This window comes from Chlamydomonas reinhardtii, chromosome 12 (genome assembly GCF_000002595.2).
Source record: "Chlamydomonas reinhardtii strain CC-503 cw92 mt+ chromosome 12, whole genome shotgun sequence".
In the NCBI taxonomy this organism is placed as follows: Eukaryota; Viridiplantae; Chlorophyta; class Chlorophyceae; order Chlamydomonadales; family Chlamydomonadaceae; genus Chlamydomonas; species Chlamydomonas reinhardtii.
Window position 1 is genome coordinate 8,666,856 of NC_057015.1, and position 23,683 is coordinate 8,690,538.

At 62.0% G+C, this 23,683-nt stretch overlaps 6 protein-coding genes across 6 annotated transcripts; 2 read left to right on the plus strand and 4 right to left on the minus strand.

Moving 5' to 3' along the window:
- Positions 1 to 56: 56 nt before the first annotated feature.
- Positions 57 to 3,992, minus strand: CHLRE_12g546600v5 (uncharacterized protein). The gene is made up of 10 exons (XM_001693913.2): positions 3,824 to 3,992; positions 3,673 to 3,711; positions 3,439 to 3,531; positions 3,114 to 3,205; positions 2,805 to 2,853; positions 2,492 to 2,597; positions 2,081 to 2,272; positions 1,569 to 1,720; positions 1,266 to 1,402; positions 57 to 1,077 (listed from the first exon to the last, which is right to left on the minus strand). Exons 1-10 carry the CDS (start codon positions 3,947 to 3,949, stop codon positions 972 to 974), a joined length of 1,092 nt encoding a protein of 363 aa, XP_001693965.1. The 5' UTR covers positions 3,950 to 3,992; the 3' UTR covers positions 57 to 971.
- A 458-nt stretch (positions 3,993 to 4,450) lies between these two features.
- Positions 4,451 to 8,334, minus strand: CHLRE_12g546550v5 (uncharacterized protein). The gene is made up of 8 exons (XM_001693912.2): positions 8,179 to 8,334; positions 8,037 to 8,075; positions 7,749 to 7,841; positions 7,465 to 7,562; positions 7,022 to 7,182; positions 6,673 to 6,858; positions 6,272 to 6,423; positions 4,451 to 6,035 (listed from the first exon to the last, which is right to left on the minus strand). The coding sequence occupies exons 1-8, from the start codon at positions 8,287 to 8,289 to the stop codon at positions 5,787 to 5,789; spliced, it is 1,089 nt and encodes a 362-aa protein (XP_001693964.1). The 5' UTR covers positions 8,290 to 8,334; the 3' UTR covers positions 4,451 to 5,786.
- A 218-nt stretch (positions 8,335 to 8,552) lies between these two features.
- CHLRE_12g546500v5 (uncharacterized protein) lies at positions 8,553 to 14,424 on the plus strand. Its single transcript, XM_043068883.1, has 10 exons — positions 8,553 to 9,489; positions 9,694 to 9,873; positions 10,169 to 10,302; positions 10,461 to 10,893; positions 11,149 to 11,354; positions 11,538 to 11,613; positions 11,813 to 11,950; positions 12,158 to 12,372; positions 12,553 to 12,720; positions 12,910 to 14,424. Exons 1-10 carry the CDS (start codon positions 9,253 to 9,255, stop codon positions 13,475 to 13,477), a joined length of 2,355 nt encoding a protein of 784 aa, XP_042919091.1. The 5' UTR covers positions 8,553 to 9,252; the 3' UTR covers positions 13,478 to 14,424.
- A 6-nt stretch (positions 14,425 to 14,430) lies between these two features.
- Positions 14,431 to 19,132, minus strand: CHLRE_12g546450v5 (uncharacterized protein). Its single transcript, XM_043068882.1, has 11 exons — positions 18,899 to 19,132; positions 18,728 to 18,824; positions 18,326 to 18,626; positions 17,969 to 18,111; positions 17,472 to 17,703; positions 17,172 to 17,346; positions 16,871 to 17,027; positions 16,649 to 16,700; positions 16,326 to 16,487; positions 15,700 to 16,070; positions 14,431 to 15,375 (listed from the first exon to the last, which is right to left on the minus strand). Exons 3-11 carry the CDS (start codon positions 18,408 to 18,410, stop codon positions 14,494 to 14,496), a joined length of 2,259 nt encoding a protein of 752 aa, XP_042919092.1. The 5' UTR covers positions 18,411 to 18,626; positions 18,728 to 18,824; positions 18,899 to 19,132; the 3' UTR covers positions 14,431 to 14,493.
- Positions 19,133 to 19,275: 143 nt separating this feature from the next.
- On the plus strand, positions 19,276 to 21,214 carry CHLRE_12g546400v5 (uncharacterized protein). The gene is made up of 6 exons (XM_001694046.2): positions 19,276 to 19,363; positions 19,428 to 19,469; positions 19,559 to 19,621; positions 19,706 to 19,789; positions 19,976 to 20,033; positions 20,187 to 21,214. Exons 1-6 carry the CDS (start codon positions 19,361 to 19,363, stop codon positions 20,237 to 20,239), a joined length of 303 nt encoding a protein of 100 aa, XP_001694098.1. The 5' UTR covers positions 19,276 to 19,360; the 3' UTR covers positions 20,240 to 21,214.
- A 2-nt stretch (positions 21,215 to 21,216) lies between these two features.
- On the minus strand, positions 21,217 to 23,660 carry CHLRE_12g546350v5 (uncharacterized protein). Its single transcript, XM_043068881.1, has 7 exons — positions 23,380 to 23,660; positions 23,148 to 23,295; positions 22,671 to 22,831; positions 22,354 to 22,496; positions 21,838 to 21,915; positions 21,349 to 21,486; positions 21,217 to 21,304 (listed from the first exon to the last, which is right to left on the minus strand). Exons 1-7 carry the CDS (start codon positions 23,528 to 23,530, stop codon positions 21,260 to 21,262), a joined length of 864 nt encoding a protein of 287 aa, XP_042919093.1. The 5' UTR covers positions 23,531 to 23,660; the 3' UTR covers positions 21,217 to 21,259.
- Positions 23,661 to 23,683: the final 23 nt, after the last annotated feature.

The following is a 23,683-nucleotide window of genomic DNA, read 5'->3' on the forward strand; positions in this document are numbered from 1 at the left end:
TGCACTGCCGTTGGATTGTTTGTCATCTGCTGGGGCCTGGGAATTAGCTGCACCCTACGGGAATTCGCCAACCCGCCTTAACCTTGTCCCGTGGCACACCTCAGCAAACTCCCAGCCAGCCAGCACACTCCCAGCCAGCCAGCAACTCGTCGGTGCAGTAACTCCGGCGTTCGACCAGCCGCGCACTCATGCCCTGCCGTTGCCCCTTGTGTGCCATCTGTTGGGTTCTGGGAATCAGCTGCACCCTGCGGGACTTTACCAACCTGCCTTACCACTGTCCCATCGCACACCCATCGGCCATCGCACGCCTTTGCGTGGCAACGTGGAAGGAAGGCCTGACGGCGTGCTAAGCCCCACATACCCATGGAAAGCCCCAGTTCGTCATCAACTTCTGTTGCGGCGTTTCCTGCTACAGGCGTCTACCCTGAGTGCCGCTGGACCAGTGGACCCATCCCGTCACGGTCAGCAGGACGTTCAACAGGGATCAGGTTCCCGGTAACCTCGGGGCCACCCACACTGCCTTCAGCGACAGGTGCACGGCCGTGTGCGCCGTGTGCTACATATGCTGGCACCCCCTGACGGCCTGACCGCAGCAACTGTTGCATTTGGATTGGAGGGAGAGGAGACGTATGAGACGAGCAAATGGTTGATGAGGGCCTTACAGTTAGGCGCTGCAGGCCAACGCACCAACTCTAGTACCATCCCGATGTTGATCACGTCAGTCCGCTATGCTAATTTATGCCGCATTCCGGGTCGCGTCCTCGGCCACGCCGTTCCGCTGCTGTACACACAGGGACTACCGCAACTACTTGGGTTACTGCACCACACACAAAGCACGGCCACGCGCTAGACGATCCAAAATTGCGCACGCGGTGCCAACACAATGGATTGAGTTTTGGCTAAGGCACACCAATGGGCATGGCCACATAGGTGGGCACAGATAGCATCGTCATGCCACCGCCATGGCTCCCTTACAGGAGACGGCTGGCGCTGCAGCCCGCCCAGCCGCGAGTGACGCGGTCGTGGATGGGGGTGCCGATCTCAGCCATACGGCGGCCCATGGCGTCAGCGACGGACCTGTGTCGGCATGGTTTGGAACGTGTGTGGCAAGTGAGTTAGCTGTTGTCTTGAGCGTGGCTGGCATTGCGGTGCTATGCAGAGCTGTGCACGAAACGCCTCCAATCTGGATCTGCAGCCCGTGCTCGATTACACGCCAGCTATGTTCATACACAACCAACACGCCGATGCACGCGCACGCTACTTACACGACCGCGCGGCGCACGTCCATGTAGTTGGGGCGAGCGGCGGTGAGCGCGGTGCGCAGGCGGGTGATGCGGTCAGCGGGCACACCGCGCGCGACCAGGAAGGGCTCCAGGTAGGTCCAGTGCACGGAGATGTAGGCCTGCAGGCGTATACAAGGGCGCAACGGCACGTAAGGATGGCCCCAAGCACGATAGCTGTCCTAACTGTCTGCGCCTACAGTAGTCACCCACTGTCCCTAGATTGAACCCTTCCTCATCAGATTTCTGTCCACTCCTGTCCGTGCATGAACACATGCCCAGGCGCACCTTGGCCTCCTCAAGGTCGGCGTCGGGGCGGCGGCACGCGACGGCGGCCTGGGCCTTGTAGGAGGAGTGCAGCACGCCCTGCAGGCCCAGCAGCACCAGCTCGCGCATCAGGTCAACGCGGGAGGCGTTGTAGACGGCGGAGCTCAGGGTGCCTGTGTTACAGAGCACAAGGAAAACAAAGCGCACACACAGTGTATGCGATCAGGGTGCCTGTGTGTGTGTGTGTGTGTGTGTGTGTGTGTGTGTGTGTGTGTGTGTGCGTGTGACGTGCTTGAAAAAACGCAACACGCACGAGCGAACATGACGTTGTAGAGCCTGGGTGCGTATGTGCCGACGTGTCTTGTCACGGAATGCCAAACGAGGGCGGGCGCCGAGCCGGGCGGGCTGCAGGCACGCCGGCATAAGCATGGGGTCCTACCCGTGTGCCGCCTTCCGACTGGCGAGCCGAGCCCACAGACAAGCCTGTGACCCAAACAATGCAACCTATTTATCTGAGACCCAGCGGCGCTCACCGTTGTCCTTGCGGCCGCTCATGAGCAGCTCATTAAAGGTGATGGTGGCAGCCGCGTTCACGTAGCTCTGGCCCAGAAAGGTGGTGCCCATGTCCGCGCCCAGAGCAGCGGCCCAGGCGGCAGCGGAGCCGCAGTGGTCGTCGCGGCCGCCAGTCCACAGCGCCCAGGCCTCATCCACGCTGTGCGAAGCACCTGTCACGTATGCCAGGTACGACGTGGGTAGCGAGCATGCGAGAGCGCGTTGAAGCTCTGAACCCCAACGGCCTTCCCCCACTTGTGGCGAAGCTTTGCGCCCGGTGCTAGACTGCGCACGGTACTTCCCACGTCCCCACTACCTAGGTTTTGCAGCAGTCCGCAGCACGGCAGCGATATTTCGCCAATCGCACCATGCAATGCATTACATGCACTCACCATCGGCGTCGCCCACCAGGTTGGTCAGGGTGTTGTCCGCCAGGTACTGCACAATCTTGGTGGCGCCCTCATCCACCTCGTGCAGGCCGTACTTGACGCCGGCAACCTACACAGGACAAGAGGACAAGGTGGGGACAAGGTTTGGGCGTGGCGACGGCACGCATGCTGAGGTGTGCTACTGAGCGTGCATGACTTTTGGCGTGCTACCCACGGTATGCTCTTGCGTGGCATTTATGCTCAACCCGCTGCGCCATCGATGCTTCCCTGCACTGGGCCCAACCTGCCCACAGTTTGAACACCATAGGCAACGCACCAGAATGAGGCCCTCGACCAGGGGGCGGTTCTGCTCCGCAAAGGCGGTCCTGCGCAATGCCGGCCCCAGAATCTCAGCTAGCGTGGAGCACCAGTGCACCACTGTGCGCACGGGCACCAATCAGTGAGCTGTTGGCCCATAGAGCAGCAGCCGCAACCGTCGGCCAGCCAGGTTCTACCCCAGCAACGAAAATTTCACACCCAGTCCGCACAGCCAGTCCATCCCCAGGGCGTCATCCCTAATGTCATACTTTCATGCTGCAACTATCTAACCCAACAACGACACACCTGTGTCGTCCCTACTTCTTACCTGATGGCGACATCCAGCCAGGTGCGGTTGCGGCCCATGGCGAGGGAGTCGTGCAGCAGCTCGGGGCCCGAGGTCGCGTAGCTGGCGAAGCCCTGCACAGCGGGAGACCGTGTTACAAGGAAGAGCTTAAGCCGTCAGCACATCAGAACCGGATTAGCCCACATGCCCCGACAAAGCCCGTAGGTCAGCCTAGGCCTCTGGAACTCCAAATGCAACCCTAAAACCCTCTGGCGCTGCAGAAGGGGGCGTTGTCAACATCAGGAGCTACCGTGATGCGGCTGCACTTCCTTTGCGCCCCCCCCCCCCGTTACGAAAGTTGGCTCACCGAGAAGCTGCGGCGGGACAGGCCCGAGATGGAGTTCTTGCCGCTCGAGTAGAGTGTCAGGGCCTCAGCCCAGTTGCCGGCGGCCAGGGCGGCCTGGGGTAGCAGACGACAGGGGCAGGTAAGGTTGGGGGAGGGGCAGCGCGAGCAGACGAAAGGATTGCTTCCTCGAGAGTTGGCCCGCTGGCGCTCCGTGTATCCTGCGACAGCCCTGACAGCAAGCGCATCCCAGCCCACCTTAATCTCGCAGTAGTCAGTGGTCATGTTGACATAACCCTGCAAAGCACCACCAACACGCGCAGAGGAAGGCACGCGTGGTTTGAGTCGGGCATGCGCAACATGGCTGCTGGGCTCGGGTAAACGTGCCGGCACGGCGGCTCAAGCTCACATAGACGTTTGAAGAGTACGAGAGGCCCTTGTAACGCGTGCCAAGGGTGGAAGGCTGGGCCAGCGCGCAGACGCCCAGGAGGGCGACCGCCGCGAGGACAATTGCGATGCTGGGGGAGCGAGACATGTTTACGCTTGGGGGCGCAGCGCTAACGACTATATTCTGTGATAAATTTGTGGCGGAACAGCCCGATTATATACTCGCAATGGTCAGTGCGCCATGGGCCCCGCCGCGTGCCGCATGCATGGGGTCGCCGTTTGGCACGCGCAAATTTCCTCATACCCGCTCGCCTCGTCTGACGCGTGCGACCAGGGCACTCGTGGCGCCATGAAAAGCGAGCAAATATAGTAAATTCTTCCAACCGGCGTGACCAGGGGAAACTGGCGCGTGTGTGGGAGGAGTGAAGTCAGACCGGCGCGAAATTCCAATTTGTTTCTGGCTCAATTTCAGACCCTGTCGCGTTGAACCATGCGCTGACGTATGTCCAACAAGTGTGCTGCACACGCGAGACCTATGATCGGGATGCCGGGTTACCTTGAATGTGTGTCGATGCGCGTGCCGAAGTGAAGCGGCGGCCTAGTGGCCCGCCCAGGCGCAGTCGGTTTGGGGCTACATGGCTTCCAGGAGAAGTTGGATAGGTTACAAAACCATTACGGCAAAGGAACAGGGGATACGTAGCAGAGCCCCCGTCGTGGAGCCCTTCCCGTTCCCGCCGGCTCCCCGTTCCCGCCGTGCCTTGCTGGCCCTAGCTGGCCTGGTCCCTCACATAGCCTGAGCCCCAACTGAGCCCCCAAGCCCCTTCTTACGGGTAGTTGCAGGATATGCTTGCAGCCTTAGGACGTTCTTACATTGAGCCGCCACAGTCACAATTCACAAACCTATGGCACTAGTCCTCCAAACGAGGAAACGAAACCTTCAGGCCGCATGCCCCAAAACCTGCCGCTCCCCCCCTCCGGATTGACGACCGACCCCCCACACCATTAACACCCTAAAAGTGCCTCAAAACCCCCTTGATTCATAGCCAGGTTGTTGTCAATCGACTGCTCTCGGCGAGCACTACAGGTGCGAGCACTCCAGTGCAGCTGGAGGCACATCTTGACCAAGATCCTGCTGACTGGCAGCCACGTGCCCACGTCCCACGTCCCACGTGTCCGTGTGTCCATGGCCGGCCCTACCGGTATTGTAGGACTACCGGGGCGTGACGCGGTCGCCAGCTTCCAAGGCCGGCAGCAGCCTTGTCATCCAGACCCACGCCAAGCCTTGGCCGTTGCGGATTATTAGCGTGAGTTCACATAGCCTCTGCGACGTCAGTGAGAGACGCTCGACACGTGTACATGCATGTGTATGTTTATTAATTTCCCAGTGGGGTGGGGCACCTCGTGCGGGCACCTCGGGCCTTCGCTCACGTTTCCCCACTTCCGCACGGACACTGCTAAGCCCAACGGAGTGCAGGAAACCGAAACGAACGCTGAATGCGGCCGGCACGCAGCCGCATACAAAACGTGTCAAGATCCGTGTTAACTTGTGATCCTGCGTCGCATGGAACCGTATTACATTACAGCTCCTCTCCTCCCGCCTTTGTGCATATGAGCTGATCACAGGCTGAAGCGGCAGGCACTGGGTGGCGTTACCACTGACCTCACGTGCCGCAAACAAACACAACCCGTCAACCCGGGGTCATAGAAAGAACCTTACCCCCACATTGGCCATTTAATTTCATCATGACCCGCATTGATGAGCATTGCGTCCGTCCTCATAGCAATCACGCATAGCTGCGTTGCAGTCACTGGAAGGCGGCAACGTGGCATTACCCACCTTCTCCATCCACAACTGATATGTACACGCAAACAGTGCTCATGACCGCTTCCCGAAAGGTCCGAACGATTCCTATTGCCTGAGTTGCCCTATCTAACTAGTCCGTGTCTAGTCCCAATCTTCCAGCACAATGCCATCATGTTCCCAATTACGCAATGCTGCGCAGGGTCTTGGAGCTGCACTTCCAGTTGGCGGCAATGATGGCGGACTGCGGGGCACCCAGCTCGCTGGAGCGGCGGCCCATAGCCGACAGCACGCCCTTCACCGCGGCGGCCACCTTCTTGTAGCTCAGCTTGGAGGCGGTGAGCTGGTGGTGCAGCTCGGTCACGGCGGAGGCCTTGAAGTTGCGCAGCTTGAGCATAGGCTCCAGGTACGCCCAGTGCACGGCGATCATGGTCTGTGGCAAGTAAGCAGTGATTTGAAGTGTACAAGGGGTCAAGGAAATGAAGATGGATGCTGAGTGAGGGGTAGGTGTGCTGGGGATGGGGTCCATCTGTGTGGCGGCGGTGTGCGCACTCACACAGCAGGCAGGATGGCAGTACCACAGCTAACAGTTCGCCCGACCCAATTTGTGAGCCCTCTTCGCTCCCAAGCCACCGAGCCTCCCGTCACTCCTTCCGCCCATCCACCAACCTTGGCATCCTCCACCTCGGCGGCGGGGCGCTTGCAGGCGGCGGCGGCGTCAGCGGTGTACGCGGCCACGGACACGCCCTGCAGGCCCAGCAGGGTCAGCAGTCGGACCTCGTTCGTGCGCGCGGCGTCGTAGGCTTGGATGTTCAGGGTAGCTGCAGATGCGCGGAGAGGCAGCAGCGCAGGAGCGGGACGGTGGTGCGTGGTCAGATGTTGAGGGCGCGAAGGGTGCTCGGGTACCTAGGTAGGCTCCGCACTCGCCATCAGCTTTGCTGCGACGTCCCATCCCGCCCATCCGTGCATGGGACCAGCCCTTGCGTACTGTGGCACCACGCGCACCCGCCCGCGTGCGGGTAACACTTCCAAGCATGTTACTCCTCCCAAGCTATGCAGCTCTAACTCACACAGGCGGGCGGCGGCCAGCATCTCATTGACGGTGTTGATCATGGCGGTGTTGACATAGCTCTTGCCGAGGAAGGTGGTGCCCATGGCGGCGCCCAGGGAGGAGGCCCAGCCGGACAGGGTGCCGCAGTTGTTGGCGGCGCCGCCGGCCCACAGCGCCCAGGCCTCATCCACGTTGTGGGGTGCGCCTGGGGCGGGCGGGGACAGTAAGGTGAACGCTTATGTCAGTTGCACCACGGGGCGCAGGTGAAGTAGCAAAATACATAAATCCCGCGCACTGCTGAGCACCCATCCACGCACTGCTGAGCGCTTGACAGCGAGCACCGTGCTGCGATGCCGCAAACAACGCACCCGAGGCGTCAGAAACCAGGTTGGTGAGGTTGCCGGTGCCGTCAGCCAGGTAGGTCTTGATCTTGTTGTAGGCCTCATCCACCTCGTGCAGGTGGTACTTGAGCGTGCCCACCTGGATCAGACCGGCGGCCAGGGTGGCCTTGCCGTCGGCCAGGGCAGCCCTGCGGGGGATTAGAAGGGTGAGCGAGCGGAGCGGGCAGGGGCGTGATTGGGGGTTGAGCCAGATCACGGACGGAGTCAAGGGTTCCGCCAGCAAGCTGCGCAGCTGGGTTTTGAGGCAGATCTCGGACGGGGTCAGGGGACCCGCAAGCAAATAGAGGAAATCTCATCGATGCAGGCAGCGATGTGACAGCGAGCAGGGTGCGTGTTCTCAATGTACCTCCACTCATTATTTTCATCATTATTTTCAGTGGAGCGAGGCTACCCGTCAGCCGGCGGCTTACCGGATGGCGGCGTCCAGGGAGGACGTGTCCTTGCCGGCCAGGATGGAGTCGTGCAGCGGCTCCACGGAGCCGTTGGCGGTGATGTACGAGGCGAAGCGCTGCGGAGGAGGCAGGGCGCGGGGATGACGTGCGGGAAGACGTGAGGCCAAGGCCCAAAGGCAGGGGTAGGAAAGGGTTCCAAACCATGCAAGCGCCCCCGCAACCCACGGCTGAAACGGCTGCATGGGCAGGCGGTAGGTAAAGGCATGATCACCCATCAGGGACGGACGCAATCGATCGCTTACGAAGAAGGTGCGGCGCGCCAGGCCAGAGAACGAGTTCTTGCCAGTAGAGTAGATGGACAGAGCCTCGGTGAAGTTGCCAGCAGCCATGGCGGCCTGCATGTGCGTGTGGTGGCGCGGGGTAAAGGGAAATAGTGACTTCATGGCGACTGACATTCTGACCAGTTACCGTATGTAGTGGTGGCAGGAAGTGCATTAGGCCGCCCTCAGTCTGCCCGCCGCCGCCGCCGCCGGCTTCTCGCCCGTGTGCACACTTTAAACCCCTGATCGCTGCCTGTTGCATTCGCTCACCTTGATGTCGCAGTAGTCCATCGTCATGTTCACATAGCCCTGTGTTACGTATGGGAGCGCGGGGGCCGAGGGCATCAGCAGCAGAACAGGCCAGGCAGCGCTTCCGCCGGTTGCAGCAGTTATTCGACAGTGGCGTACTCACAATGACATTGCCCGCGTAAGAGAAACCCTCGAAGCGAGTGCCAGTCGTCGTGGGCTGCGCCGTCGCCACGACAAGCGCGCCCAGCGCGAGGACCAGAAATCCGACCGACATGGTTAACTGTGCGACGGGCTTGCGAGCAGCAATAGTCCTAGTGAGCCAGTGGGGAGTGTTTAAATTATGCCAATATCACAGTAGACACTTGCATTTATGCGCGGCGTGCAGCAGATTGGATCCAGCGCCAGGCTGGTGCCAGCCGCGGCGGGCGTCGCGCGCGCGTGTCGTGCGCGCTTTCCACACGCCACACTTGTACATCCAATGCAACCGGCCGCTGAAAGGCAAAGCAGAAAACAGGAGACAAGAAAGTTAGAGTGTCTGACACAGACACAGAGGAGCTCCAACTCGAAAATCTCCACCAACTTTGCCACCGCAGTCGTCCTGGCAGACTTGTGTCGCCAATCCAGGTCTGACTGCCGGCCGGCCCTGCCCTACTGACTCTAAACATACAAGAGTTATCATGCAATTATAATGCAATACTTTGCACGCACACATCGCTTAAAAGGCACGCACGATGCACTCCTACGCGCGTTTTTCGCGCTCGTTTTTCAATGTGGGAAATGCGCAGCTTCCATAGGAATTTCATGCATCCATGCGCACATGCATTAACTGCACGGCGGGAAAGCAAGCTGGTTCGTGTCGGTTGCTTGCTTGTTTCTCCTACATTAGCACGCCCCGCGAGGTTCTTGGTCGCCTTCAGAGCAACTAACGATATATTGTTGTGTCATAAAGCAGCGACTTGGCTCGACTCTCGGACAGACCCGGCACGCGCATGGCAAGCGCGCAGCAGCCTGGCGCGTGCCTCGCGGCGCCCCCTCCAATTCGCCAGCATCACTTTTGCGTTGATGATAATCAAATACTTTTGCAAGTTGTCCGCGTTCAAAGGTCGCGCCAGCAGTCCAGCGCGGCCCACTCTTCCACACCGAGTGGCCACTCCTACTGGCCGCTGGTCGACCCGACAGCATATTCAACATACATAGGTCACGAAGTAAATTGAGACAGTTCCGCTGCGGATTGCCGATGGCCGCGTTCAGCCTGTCAATTGCACTGCTTGCACTCGCGGCGACTCGCTCGGTTGTCGCTTACCCGGAACTAATTGAGGAATACCCATCGTGTAGTGCTCACCCAGAGCGTAACGATGTTTTCCCTCACCACTGGTTCGTGGTTCCGGACCCGACCGGCACTGCATGGACGGCCTACTTAGACGGCGAGCTGCTGGATGGGCGCCTGTGCCCTGGCCACACGCACTCTGTCCTGGTAAGCTCTCATCTTCACTACGATGGTGCTGCTTGTGCCCCAAATGCGCACCTTGGTTTGACCCGACCCAAGACCGCTCCCCACAGACACAGCCATACCTGATTGAGGACATCTCTGGCTCGGCCCTCCCTTTTCGCACGCACCAGCCATAGTGCTGCCTATGGCACGCCGTTCAATCCTCTCAATCCTGTGCTCGACGTGCAGGTGAGCTACCAGGACAGGACCGGCGGCCCCGACAAGCGGCGTGCGCTGCTGACGTCATCAATCGGCCAGCTGCGTGCTGTGGGCGGCGTGGAGACGGCGCCGGGCGTGTTCAAAGACCCCAGCTGTGAGAACCGGCTGTACCTGGCGCCGCATAGCAGCTCCGTGCCTGGGTACATTGAGGTAGGGTGGGGCTGGTTGGGCGGGTGACTACTGAGAGGTGCCTGACATCCGAGAGCGAAGGCATGCCTGTACTTGTGGCACTCGTGAGACAGCATGTCGGCCGTTAGTACGAGTGCGGATGAGCGGCAAGGCACACACACACACACACACACACACACACACACACACACACACACACACACACACACACACACACACACACACACACACACACCTCGTGGCAGCAGAACCATCCCGCTCATGAATGTAACGCCCCCCTTTCCTTCCCCCCTATGTATTGTATCCCCCGCCGCAGCTGGACGCGGCGCTGCCGACCTCTTACAGCGTGACGCTGACGCTGCCGTGCTCGGCCTCGGGCGCTACCGTGGAGCTCAAGTCGTCCTCGGCCACACACGAGTGCCTCACCAACTGCGGCTATTCCAACCTGATGTGAGCGGGTGCAGCAGGGGCGAGCGTAGCAAGGGCAGGAGGTTGAGGACGGCAGCTAGCAGGGCGGGAAGGAAGCGAGGCGTTCAAACACACGCAGCGGTGCAACCGCCCCGCCCGCCGCCCTGACATCACCGCTGCCATTTTCATTCTTGTCGCAGGGTGGGCACATGGACTGTGCCCGTGGATCCCGAGTGTGCAGCGCCCGCCTGCCGTCCGCCCGAGTCACCGCCGCCGCCTCCCTCCCCCGCGCCGCCACCCTCGCCCCCGCCCTCCCCCCGCCCGCCCTCTCCACCACCCCCAAGCCCTGAGCCGCCCATCGACCTCAGTGCCCCACGGCGCCCACCCTCTCCTCCTCCGCCGCCCTCGCCTCCCAGCCCGGCTCCCGAGCTGCCGCCGTCGCCACCCGCCCCACCCCCCTCGCCTCCGGCACCTCGGCCCCCGCGGCCCTCGCCGCCGCCCCGCCCGCCGCCCTCTGGTGCCCTGCAGGGCGACGGCATTTTCGTGGACCCGCCCTTTCCCCCCGGTGCCCCGCAGCCGCCTGCACCGCCAGCCAGTTGCGAGCCCTCATCGCTGTCCTACGCCTGCTCCAAGGTAGGCAAGGGCGGCGGTTTCCACCTCATCCCATGAATTAGCGCCGGGCCCGCTCCGAGGAGGAGGCAGCTCCAGACCCGCTCCGCCACTGAACCAAGCCTCAGCAGGGTATAGGGAGATCAACCACTCATTTCTACATCATAGCCAGCTCCTCCAACCCCATGCACCACGCCGCACCTGACCTTGCACCTGCCTGCCTTCCTGCCGTGATCCTCGATGCTCCCATGTGCTTGTGCACGTGCGCACACACACCAGATGCTGGGGCAGGTGCGGCTGCACTGGACGATTGGCGGCGCCGCACCGCCAGCCAACGACTGCACCGGACCCGCACCGCGCGCCCTCAGCAGCGCGGGGGAGGCGCTGGTGCACTTTGGGGTGGAGGGGCCGGGCGTGTCCGGGTACGTGTCGCTGGGCTTCCCCGAGAACCCCGACCTCATGTACGATGCCGACATGGTGCTGGGGTAAGTACGAGCAAAATGGATCCAGGATTGAGAACACACCTGGACAATTGACTTCATTTTATGGTGTATGTATCTGCTACTGACGCCCCGTGTCTACGGTATGCAACCGTACATGCATTAGCGTGCATTCATGGACTGTTGCTGATGCCCCGTGCCTTGGCGTCATGTGTTTTATGGAAGCAGGTGGGTGTCGGCTGACGGGCGGGGTGTGGTGGAGACATACCACGTCACCAGCTACGAGATGAGCGCCACTGACGTGGTGAGTCGTTTTATTGATTGGTAGTAATGCTTTCACCATATGAAGACGGCAGAGGGGGTTTCATGTGACGTGCATGAGCTCGCGTGCGTGTTGGCGGAAGGGGTAGAAACGCCCTTCGTCCGCGTTACTTGGGAGGGCACACGTGTGTCCATGCGCGCCCAGCCTCTGAACCCGCGTGCCATGCGTGCGTTCACCGCAGGTGTCGCAAGACTGGGCGCTGGGGTCTGGTGTGGTGGAGAAGCGCGGCGCGGACGGCTCTCCCACCACCATCATGTGCTTCAGCCGCCGCGTAGCGGAGCCCCTTGCGCGCAGCTCGCCCCTACTGGACATGAATGACGTGAGTCAGAGGGCTGATGGCAGCGGCGACCCCGTGCATGTACTCCGCCCGTTTGTAGCTGTGTGCATGTGCAACAGGAGGGCATGGGGCTCCGGCCACTAGCTCTGGCGGCGCTCCGCCTCCTACCCCACGCCAATTGTCAGCCCCAACCACCCCGTCAAGCCCCACCAACAACCCGCCACCAACCTACCACCGGCCTCTCCACAGGGCACCATCAAGTACAGCTGGGCTGTGAGCCCGGAGGACGCTCTGGTGGAGCACCCGCCCAACGGCTACGGCGCAGGTCTGGTCAACCTGCGATCTGGGACGAGCTCCGCCATCACCGTCAAGGACAACTCCAAGATCATTATCGCGCACGGGGTGCTCATGGCCGTGGCGTGGGTGCTGCTGCTGCCCCTGGGAGCCATGGCGCCGGCACACAGGTGCGAACGACGGAGTGGGCCACGCTGTGTGCTGTGCAGCCTGTGCTACTTACGCTGTGTCACGTGCGTGCTTGTCCCTGCCTTCCTTGCAATCACCCAGTGACTCTACCTATCCCTCACCCGCCGCCGCGCGCCGCACCCATCGCTCACCTCAGCTAGCTGATGCCGCCACGCTTGCAGGTGGCTATTCCGCGGGCGCATGTGGGGCAGCAAGGCCGCCTGGTTCTGGGTCCACTTCGTCGGCCAGCTGGGCGGCTTCGGCATCTTCTGCGCCGGCTTCATCCTGGCCATGGTGGCGTTCGACCGGCCGCAGGGCGGCACGCTGACGTCCTCGCACGCCATCATGGGGTGAGCTTGAGTCTCCTACCTGCGTACCGTAGTGTGAACCCGTCGCTGTAACGTGACTCACCAACAGGTGTACGTTCCTACCCCTGCTGCCGCTAGTTCCGCGCAGCCGCCTTTTCCTTTCCATTATATTGCGCTGTGAGTTTGACTGGTCCTTCCCCGCACCTCTGCCATTGTGCACCACACCCGCAGCTACGTGGTGGCAGGCATGGCGGGGCTGCAGATGGTCGTGGCCTTCATGCGACCCGACCCCGGCACCAAGCTGCGCGTGATGCTGTGGAACCCACTGCACATGAACCTGGGCCGAGCCACCACGCTGCTGGCGTGGGCCACGTGCCTTGTCGGCGCCGCCGTACATTCCGAGAGCATTTGCAAGGCGCCCATCGTCCCCTGGGTCGCAACGCTGGGCAGCGCGATGGGTCTGATCCTGCTGGCGGACTGGGCGCTTCGGGATGCGCGGTCCCGCAAGGCGGACAAGGAGCTCCAGGATATGAAGTCGAGGCGGTATCCGACGGACGCGGTGCCTGTGAATGTGGCCGTGGCAGCGGATGTGGTTGCGAAGGAGAAGGCGGCGCCGGTCCGGCCAATTGTGGACCCTGGCAATCCGGTGGTGACGGTGTTGGCAGGTGACTCGGATTCCGGGATTGGGCCGCGTGCGGGTGTGAAGGGCGCGCTGCCGACCACCCCAAGCAGCGGCTCGGGCTCAGCCGTGGCTGACAGCGATGTGCAGATTGTTGTGCAGACGCAACGAACGGGCTAATGACTTTGTCGGCACACGTATGGTGCTTTCCAAGCTTGTTCTAGGCCTCTAGGGTCTAAATTCTTGTACCGGGTGACAGCTGCCTAGCACACCATAGGACGTGGGCCCGGGCCGCTACCGGTATCACGGAACCTGGGCTGTGGCATGCATGCATGGCCGGAGGTGGCGCTGGTGCCACCCTGTGTAGCACTCACGGCTGTAGCCGCTGTGATCATAAGTATCTAGCGTAGCCTTTGGGATCTCCTAAACAGACATTAGCCAGCTTAGCGCACACCATATGAGCACCGAGTGGGGCGACGCACACGATGCCTGCTACGGTGCTACGGAGGCTTGCGTGCACCCAGGCGTACGTAGGTGTGAGCGTTGCGATTGTTTCCGTTTTCCAAGATGCAACGGAGCTCCAAGTACGGCTTGCAACCAACGTAGCAACTTATGTGATTGCATTGAATGTGGTCTATGATATGTGTATGTGTGTGGGGGGGGGGGGATGTGCTTCCTGGTTTGAAGCAGGTGCTGCATGCAAATGAACAATATGTTGCCATTTGGCCCCTTGAGGTGGGCAGCATCTGATTGGGCCTGGATTCAAGTGAGCTGCTGGCATAACAGTGCTTTTGCTACTTTCTTCGATTTCGAGGTGTGGGTTGCAGGGGCGCGGTGACACTGCTAAAATGACGGAAAACATGGTGCATTGCAAGGAGGCGGGCGGAAGAAGGGGATTGAACATTGGGTCAAAGGCTGCATCGCAGTCGCTCCAACCGTATGTGCTTGCGACAGCCACACTGATTCGCTATGACAGAAGGCCTAGCTTGCTCCTTTTTACTACTGAACTGGCTCTGCGGCAAGTATTTGTAAACTGTGTGAGCTTGGCAGCTTGCCCACCGCGCATGCGCTGCCTCCGCCATAGCTGGGGTGTCACGTGTGTATGATCACGCCATAAGCCATAGGAGTCGCCATCTTGCTGACAGTTACAGCACGCATATGCTCGTAAGTCTCCAATGGACATCCACGTTTCCAAACTACCGCAGCCCAAACAAGCTCGCAACGTCCACAAGCTCCAGCCCCACCGCCTCCGGCCACGCCACACCTGGCCCCTCGCCCCAGCCCGCAGCCCACTCATCCCCTGCACCAAGCGCCCCGCCCCTTCCTGCCGCTGGCCCCGCTGCCCCTGCCGCCACACACAGCATGCAACCCGCCGGCGTCATGGGTGGCAGAGCCGCACTGGCCGCGTCACCCACGCGCCACGTGCCCAGCTCCGCGCCGCCGCCTGTGCCACCGCCGCCCCGCTGCAGCAACCGCGCACTGCGCTGCGGCACCGCCACCGCGCCCAGCCGGTCCCCGTGCAGCGGCCACCACAGCTCCAGCGACTGACGGCGAGGCGCGTAGATCGCCAGCAGCAGCACATGCTGCTCCTGCTCGTCCTCCTGTCCCTCCAAGCCGCGACCGGTGCCGCACGCGCCGGCACTGCTGCCGGTGCCGCCGCCAGCCACGGAGGAGGAGCTGTGGCCCCCCAGTGCGGCGGCAGGCTGGGGGCCCGCCCCGCCTGCCGTACCGCGGCGAGGGGGCGGATGGGACCGGGGCGGCAGCAACATGTCCTGAGGCTCGAGACGGGGCGGCCGGGAGCAGCCGCCGCCGCCTGCCGTGCTGGACGTGGTATTGGCGCCCGCGAGCGGTGGCAGTCCTGAGGCCTCACCAGCGCCGCCGTCGGACTGCTGCCGCCGCCCTCCCGCCGTTAGCCTGGCCGCCCCCGCTACCGCGTCCTGCTCCGCGCCCGGCCCCCCATCGTGCTGCCCCTCCGCCTGCTGTTCTGCCTCCTGCTGCTGCTCCTGCTGCTGCTGCTGTCGGCGCGCCAGTGCGGACAGCGGCACCTCCAGCCACGCCACCTGGGCGTCCCGGTAGCCCTGTGCGGTGGGCGTCACGTGCGGGTGCCGTACATGGGTTGGGCTACGGCGTACACGCATTAGTTCAGCCCTGGGGACCTGTCCGTCCATCCACTTGCCGGCGCGGTCAACCCGGTCCACCCGAGTCCGGACTTGCCCGGACTACCCACCCAACCCGGCTTAGGTCCAGCACACACTGCAGCTTTGCCTCTCGCATTCACAACCACCCCAATAAGCATTATCGCCTGCAACTCACGCCTCTGCCTGTGCTCCGCTAGTTTGGCTGGTTTGACTTAATTTGGGCTGGTATCTACAACCCCGCCCCCCCTCCCGGCTGCTCCTCACCTTCCACATCCGGCTGACCAGCATCCCGCCCGCCTCCACCAGCGTGACGCGCCCCAGGCCATCAACCGCCGACACCAGCGACCCGTGGGGCGCCGGCGCCAGGCAGCCCACCAACCGGCCGTCATCCCGGTGCTGCCGCCAGCAGCCCGTGGCCGGCAGCCGCTGACCCGCGGTCCCGTCCGGGAAGGACGCCAGTGGGATTGCGGAGGGGTCGGCGGGGGCTGCGGCTGCTGAGGAGAGGGAGGAGGAGGCGGGCTCGAGGACGGAGGAAGCACTGGAGGCGTGGTGCAAGGCGGTGCTGTTGCTGCTGGTGCTGTTGGTGTGGGCGTGGGTGCCGAGCTGCAGCGGGTTGAGCATGAAGCTGGCGATGCCTGCAGGCAGGGGTGCAGGGACGCAGTCCGAGCAGACATGGATGGTGGAGTGGCGTGGTTAGCAGGGTCGATATGGTGGAGTTCATGAATTAGCAGGTAGATGTGCATGACAGTCGGAGTTACTATCATGCCACCAGTTAGCATCACACAGCACAGCGGCGGCAGGCGAGCGGCGAATGACAGAGTCCCGGCGCCAAGGTCCCACGCACACGATCCCCATACCCGCCCGCACTGGCCTATCCAACACTGGCTTACTGCTGCCAATGGTCAGCGGCGCCGCCGCCACGCTCCGTGCAGTACGTGCCAGGCCCAGCACGCCGCTGGCCACGCTGCTTATGTACGACAGCGCCCCGCCGCCACCCCCGCCGCCCTGCTCGTCCACCTCCAGCGCCGCCAGGCAGGCGGGCTTGTCGCCGCCTACGTCAGCACGGGGCCCACTGGTAGATGGTGAGTGCTCATGCTTGCAGGGGGGAACCAACAGTGACTGGAAGCATGCGTGCTCAAGCCGTGCTGCGCGATGTATGCTATGGCGCCGCCTGATGCTACACTGCTACATCCAAGCCAATCAATCGACGCACCCGCCAGGAAAATGGTCTTGCCGGTGGCCGTCGCGTTGGAGGTGCCAATGCCCTGCGAGTACGGCAAGGCTTACGCGGTTCGAGTCACAGAGTGCTGCACTTGTGACTCAGATGAATCAATGTGGCGGGCAACCGGCATTTGCAAGCGGCATTCGCAGCGCGTCGGTTCAACGCAGCACACTGTAATCAGTCCTGCGGGCATGCCGACCGTCACGGACGCACCTGTAACAGAGAGTATAGGTCCCGGGGGCGCTGCCCCACGCACACCGCGCAGGTCCGGTTGCGCAGTGCCGCCGGCAGCTCCCACTTCTGACCCGCCAGCGGCTTGATCTCGGGGCCGGCGGGTGCTGCTGGCGCCGAGGAGCCCCACAGGCCAAACCTGCAGTCGCACAGGGCAATAACACATACAGCAGTGGCCTTGCGTACATCATACAAGCCCAGCCCATAACTGCAACGCTAGAGCTTCCTGGGCCTCAGGACCCAGCGCTGCAGCCCGTACATGGCCCAGCAGGCGCGCACGCACCTTGATGACAAACTGGAGGCTCCACCCCCCGCGCTGCCGGCCCCGCTTGCACTGCGCGCCGCCGCCGCCGCATAGCAGCTTGCGGCTGCGGTGCGCAGCTCCCACGCCGCCAGCCGCACCAGCGCGTCCGCCCAGGCCACCGTCACATCCTCAACCGCGTCATCCGGCTTCAGACCTGCAGCGTTGCCGCAAACGAGCCAGCAAACATGCTTCATGGCCCCTGTGCGCCGCCCATCGCCCCACCACCAGTTTGCAACAACGGGTTGGCTTCATGGCAAGCAGACCGCCCGTTGGCCTCACCCATGCGCCAGGTCCGCACGGCGATGCTGAGCACGGGCCCGGTGTGCAGCTGCTGCCGCATCAGCACCGCGCCGCTGTCCGCGTCATGGAGTTGCAGGCAGCCGCCGCGCGTGCCGCACAGCAGCACCGAGCAGCTGTAGCCGGGGTGCGGTGGACTGCCGCCGCCGCCGCCCTGCTGCAGCTGCTGGCGGCGGCGCTGCTGCTCCAGCTCCGCCTGGTCCTCAACCATGGCCTAGGCGAAGGCGGGTGCGGATGCAAGATTGTGAGATTGCGATGCGGTGTGGGTGCGGGTTTGGGTGCGGGTGCCTGGTTGTGAGGTGCGGTGTTGTTAGGCTGCGTTTGGGGTTGATGTCACAGGTGCGGGGTAACCGGTATGCAAGGCATTGTGTGTATACCATGGCCAGGCGTAGTGTGAGCCACAACACTGCCGCCCCCGCCCTCATGCCTCTCGCCCTCAGCCGCGGCGCTGACCCCGTCTTTGCCCTCACCCTCGCCACCTGAATGCTGGCGAACACGCCGCCGCTGCCGGAGCTGCCCGTGCGCCTGCGGTACGCCGCAGCCGCAGACGCAGACGCGTTGCCTGCGCCGCCACCGCTGGCTGCACACGACGGCGCCCCGCCGCCACTGCGCCGGTCCGCACCTGCTGGCATGACATTCCCCGTTTCTGAAAAAGTCTTAATAAGTCAAGGTTGCACCCGCAGGCCGCGCGGCCTTCCTGCCAGGCCCCTGACAAGTCCCACGCAACACAGCCCTCACTGGACGCCCGCCCTCGCCATGCACACACAAACCCGCACAGCCGCACCCCGAACCCTGGGTCAGCCCAGGGTCAGCTTTGGCGGCCCAGCCCAGCTCACCGGGCGGCCGGGCGAACGCCAGCCACGTCATTGCGGTGATGTCATCCGCACCCACCACTGCCGGGCCTGACGACGCGGGGCACATGAACAGCAGCGGCCTCGCGGAGCCCGACCCTCCGACGTCGCCAGCCAGGAAGTTGGATGTACTCGCATGGCGCGAGCGCCCTGCCGCACCAGCATTGCCATCGCCGTTACCCACGCTGCTTGTATTGATGGCGCCGGCGGCCCCGCCGGCACCACTGCCGCCGCCACTACTCCGCGGCCCGGCTGCAGCGTGTGTGCCCCTGCGCTCCTGCAGCGCCTGTGTAGCGGGGGTGTAGTCACTTGAGACAGCCATGGATATCAGCATAAAGTCCAGCTTCCCATGTATCCTCCGCTTAACATGCAGCATGCATTTTGTACCTGGACATCTGCTGCAGGTTCCGCGTCAGGTGTGTAAAGCTCGGGAAGTACGGGACACACGCAGAGTGCTGGGCCACGCGCAACCGCCACTCGAGACCTGGACAGCACGGTAAAGTGCATGCTAAGCAAGTAGTACACTTGAATCTGCTGGCAGTGGCAGAAGGCGCTTACCCGTCGGGGTGCAGGCATAGCAGTAAGGAGGTGTCCGCCAACCCCACCCCCGCCGAACCGTCACCCCCGAGCAGCGCCCTCAGCGCCTTGCCCTCCATAGTCCAGGACTAGCGCTTCCATCGATTCATCGTCAACGTGTTTGTACTGTCTACGAAGCAGGTGCAGCGCGAGCGACGAGGTGTTGCAAGGGTTTTGCGCGCTACAACTGACACGCTTTCTTCTTTGTGCTCCGTTTATCCTAGCAGTCGGTGTGACGCACATGAATGACAGTAGAATGTTGTGTGCATTTAGTAACTAGCACGCGCGCGCCAGGCTCCGGGATGGAATGGGGAATTTGCTCGATTTGGGGGACTCCAGACTCCAGACTACCTAACGCAAATAAGACGTTCACTGCAAGCCAGACCTACCACCTAGATAAACATTAAACACAGGCAGAAGTCTTTCAGAACGCGCCCCTGAGAAATGGTGAGCCCGCGAGAGCGATTGACCTTGTATTTAGCTGTTCCTAACATCAGCTACTTTCTCGCAGTCGGATATCGAGTCAACTCTGACCCGGATACAAGGGCACAAGGTGCGCCTTCACCGCGAGTTTGGCCCGCGTTGCATGGCTTCTCGCTCATCGCAAGCTTCAAAAGCTAATTATGTGTACTATGGATGCAGGGCGTCATCGGTGTCATTATCGTGAACAACCAGGGCGTGCCGCTTCGAAGCACGTTCGAGCATGTGAGTCCGTTCGCAGCGACTGGGCTGCGTGCCTTCGCAGCGTTCGGTGCAGTCATATCTGACACCGTTTATACGCGTACGCAGGATGCCATGACCAAGCAATACGCAGACTTGGTGCCTGGCCTCGCGGACCTTGCGCGCAACCTGGTGCGCGACCTGGACCCCCAGGTGCGTGCCTGCCGGGGGAACTGCAGATAGCTGCATCAGCGGCGTAGGTTAGCAGTCTGGTTGCAAACCTGGGGACAGCGACACTGGTGCTGAGGACGAGAAGCAGACTGCTGGGGTTAAGGAGGCACCTTCTGTCACGAGGGAAACCGTTGTCCTGACCCCTGCTATGTCTCGGCCCGCGTGCAGAACGACCTCGAGTTCCTGCGGATCCGCTCACATAAACATGAAATCATGGTAGCAGCAAGTGAGTATGGCTGACCATTCCACATGACACGGGCGGCTTGGGTTTGGGGCCCGGGTCACTACAAGAGAATCTACACGGCCCAGCTCTAAACGTTCTCATATCCGCACCAAGCACTCATCGGTCCTACTCCGCCTTGATCCTCCTTGCCTGCAGAGGACGACTTCGTCCTGCTAGTCATCCAGGACCCCAACGCGGCCTCCACATAACACACCGGAGCCTGAGCAACTAGTGCCATGCGCCCGAAGCCATGGGCATCGAAGGGAGCGCTGTATGCAATACCATCGGTCACTTTCGTTCGTTTGTTCAGTTAATTTGTGTCAAGTGTGTGCGTGAGTATAAAGGACAGCCGTCCAGTCTGGCGCTGGGGCAGCACGGAATGAGGTGGGGGAATACAGTGTGAGCGGGGCGTGCGGATGACGCGCCCTGCTGGCACCCCGCATGTGGCGGTGGCGCGCGTAACAACGACAGCCGGTCACGTCACGTTCAGTCTAATGCATCACAGCGTTGGAGCACTTGCGTCATCAGTAGCGTCACTGCTGGCGTCGACAACCATCAGCGACCCGCCGGGCACGCACGGCGGCGTCTGTCACCGCTTGGGTATGTGTGTCATTTTGCGGCCACCACCGTTGTGGCCGCTCAGGTCTCCGGCGCTGCCGCCGCCCTCCATGTCGCCCACGGGGTGCAGCAGCATGGCGGACGCCTCTTCTAGCAGCGCGCGGCGCTGTGGGTGGTTGGCCAGCATGGAGAGCGTGGAATCCTTCTCCTTGAGCATGCGGTTCAGGTCGGCCAAATTGACGTCCAGGTCCTTGGTGGCATGCAGGAGGAAGGTGCCGCCCACGATGGTCACGAAGCCGCACGCGCCAGTGATCACTTGCTCTACGCTTTGCACGTCCTGTTTTTAGCGTAGGACATGAGCGGCGCGGGGCGAGTAGCGGGGCGGAAAGATTAGGGGTGATGTGCTGGCGTGAGCAAGGGCGGGCTGTGGCGGTGCGGTGGAGGATGTGTGAGCGAGACTGACGTGTGGAGGTGGGGGTGGCGACAGACTACTGACGGACAAGATGTACAGTTTTGACTACTGAGAAGATATCAGTCTAACTGAACGCACGGGTCTGTTTGCAGCCGCACGTGGGCCGAATGACGGGCAGTATACCGTAGTCGGCTTTGTAAAAATGAATGGCAGCTACCTTGTCTTCTTGTCTTCCCCATCAGCTAAATAGGCCCGGCATTCACAGAATGACAAGCCCCCAGCAAGTACAGCTGACCGGCCGCAGCTGTGCTGACACGCACACGCGTCCCAAGCAATCCCAGCACGCACCCTGAACATGATGATGGAGGCCAGGATGGTGAGCAACGTGAACATGACGTAATACACCGGCGACACGATGGCGGTGTTGAACAGGTCCAGCGCCTTGTTGAGGTAGTTCATCTGTGTCATCACACACGCCACTACCACCTGAAGGCACGGGAACCAGGGAGTTGATCCAGGGGTGAGCCAGAGGCGAGGTGAGCAGGCAGCAGCACACGGCGGGGGCAGAGCTGCTTGCGCGGCAACCAAAAGTCCGGTGTTGGCGTCACGGCGTAGAGTCCTCGGTCGCGCTGCCTGTCCTTGCGTACCAGCACACGGCAGACACCGAGCTCGGGCGCGACTGCCGCTCAGCAGGATACCGGTACACGCCGCGCCCCGACACTGCCCTGCCCTCCGCTGTGTGTCCAAGTTGCCCCCATGCAATCCTCGGGTTGTGTGCTTTGCGTTTCGACCGCTCTCCACCGGGGCTCCGCAGGCGCATGCACCACGCCCGCTCACCATGATACACACGTACGTTTCCCCGAACAGCAGCTGGTTGTCCCCCTGGAACGTCAGCTTGAGCGCGATGCCCAGTGCCTGCGCACCAGCAGCAACAAACACGGTGGCATGCGTCATTGGCGTATGGTATGGGACGTGCGTTCTGTATGCCTGCACGTGGGCTCAAATGAGCAGCAGTTGCCATGGGAGCCGCAACCACGCGCGCCACCTCGCCGCAACGGTCCTCGGCCACAACAGCACCCCCTTGCCTCAACATCCCCCCGCCACACCAGACGTCGCTGGCGAGCCTGGGCCTCCCTCTCGCGGCCCCAGCTCAGCGCATCATACCCAGGCGCCACGACCCAACACACTGGCCCCCGGCGACACGAACCACACATTAACATTCGCATGCACAGCGTCGACCCCTTCCTTGTTTCCCCACCCAAAATACCAACAGGCAACGGCCGCCCACGGCGTAAGCATCATGTGACCAGGCCACGCCGCACTCCCCACCCGCCAATTTCGTCCCTCCCGCACCTTGCAGCTCATGACGGACAGCGAGCCCGCCAGCGAGCAGATGGCCAGGTACACGAATATGCTGCTGGTGCCGTGCTGCGGTGCCACGTAGAATATGAGGAAGATGATGACGCACACCGCAAACACGGTATAGCCTAGGAAGGCTGCATGTGTGGGAGTTGCACGGAGCGGAGGGTGGGGTTAGGCCAAGTTGTACAGACAAGCTTGTAAGCACCAGAGCCATACGATAGATCAAGCAGAACGACCACGCAACTGCACAGTACGGACTGAGAACCCGCGCGGTGCGGCCCCAACGCGTAATGTTGCGACCGCCGTACCTGGCTGCATAGCCAGCTGGAACACCTCAATGACTGAGCTGAGGTGCCGCTCCGGCGGGGCGTGCAGCACGATTGTCAGGCTACCGGTGATGCACAGCAGACATCCCAGCATGCCAAACATGTTGAGCTTCTCCTGGAGCACGATGTGTGCCAGGATCGCGCTGCGTCGTTGTGGGGCAGACACAAGGACAAGGGCCGTGTCCGTTTAGTGCAAAGCTGGCAACCCAGGGCGGCTGTGATGGGCACAGCCCAATGCTTGTAGATGGAACGCCTGGAACCTTTGGAGACTCGCGCAGCTACTGACTGTATTGAGCTTCCGGCGGGTGTGTCCATGCCAGCCATGCATAACCGTGCCGCCACCATGGTTGCCAACCCACGGCCCCACCACGGGCACTCCGGCACCAGGGCGTGGCTTTCATTTAGGCCTCGGTACCCCTCTAGCCACCACCCCTGCCACGGATCTATCCCACGGCGCACCTAACAATAATGCTCAGCGCGCCGAGCGGTGTCACGAGGATGGCTGGCGCGAAGGCGTACGCTGCAAAGTTTGCAGCCTCGCCGACCACCATTGATAATAGCCCTGCCCACCATACTGGCTCCCTGAGGTACGAGAAGCCTCCGGCGCCTGTGTGGTCAAGGCGCGGCTTTGAGCAAGCTGCCGGGCTGTCGACACGAGTCGAGGTGTAGCAGTGTTAGATGCCCCACGCACCGGCACGTAGCCCTGACCCAGCTGCAATCCTTAGCCCACGCTTCTTAATGATGAAGCTGGCTCCAATGAATATGGAAGAGCTAATCGCCAGCGTGAGTCCAATCAGTTGGTCGCGTTTTTCAGCCGCGTCAGCTGCAGTAAGGCCCTCCATATCCGATATATCTGCAGCGCTTGCTCAGCGCCCCTTGTGGGGCGCGAGAGGCAGGTAGGGGCAATTGATAGAAGTCGAGGCTGAATGCCGGTTTCGTTTAGAAACTACGCATCTGCTGTCAAGAGCGGTCTTGATACTGCTTGTATGCCACAG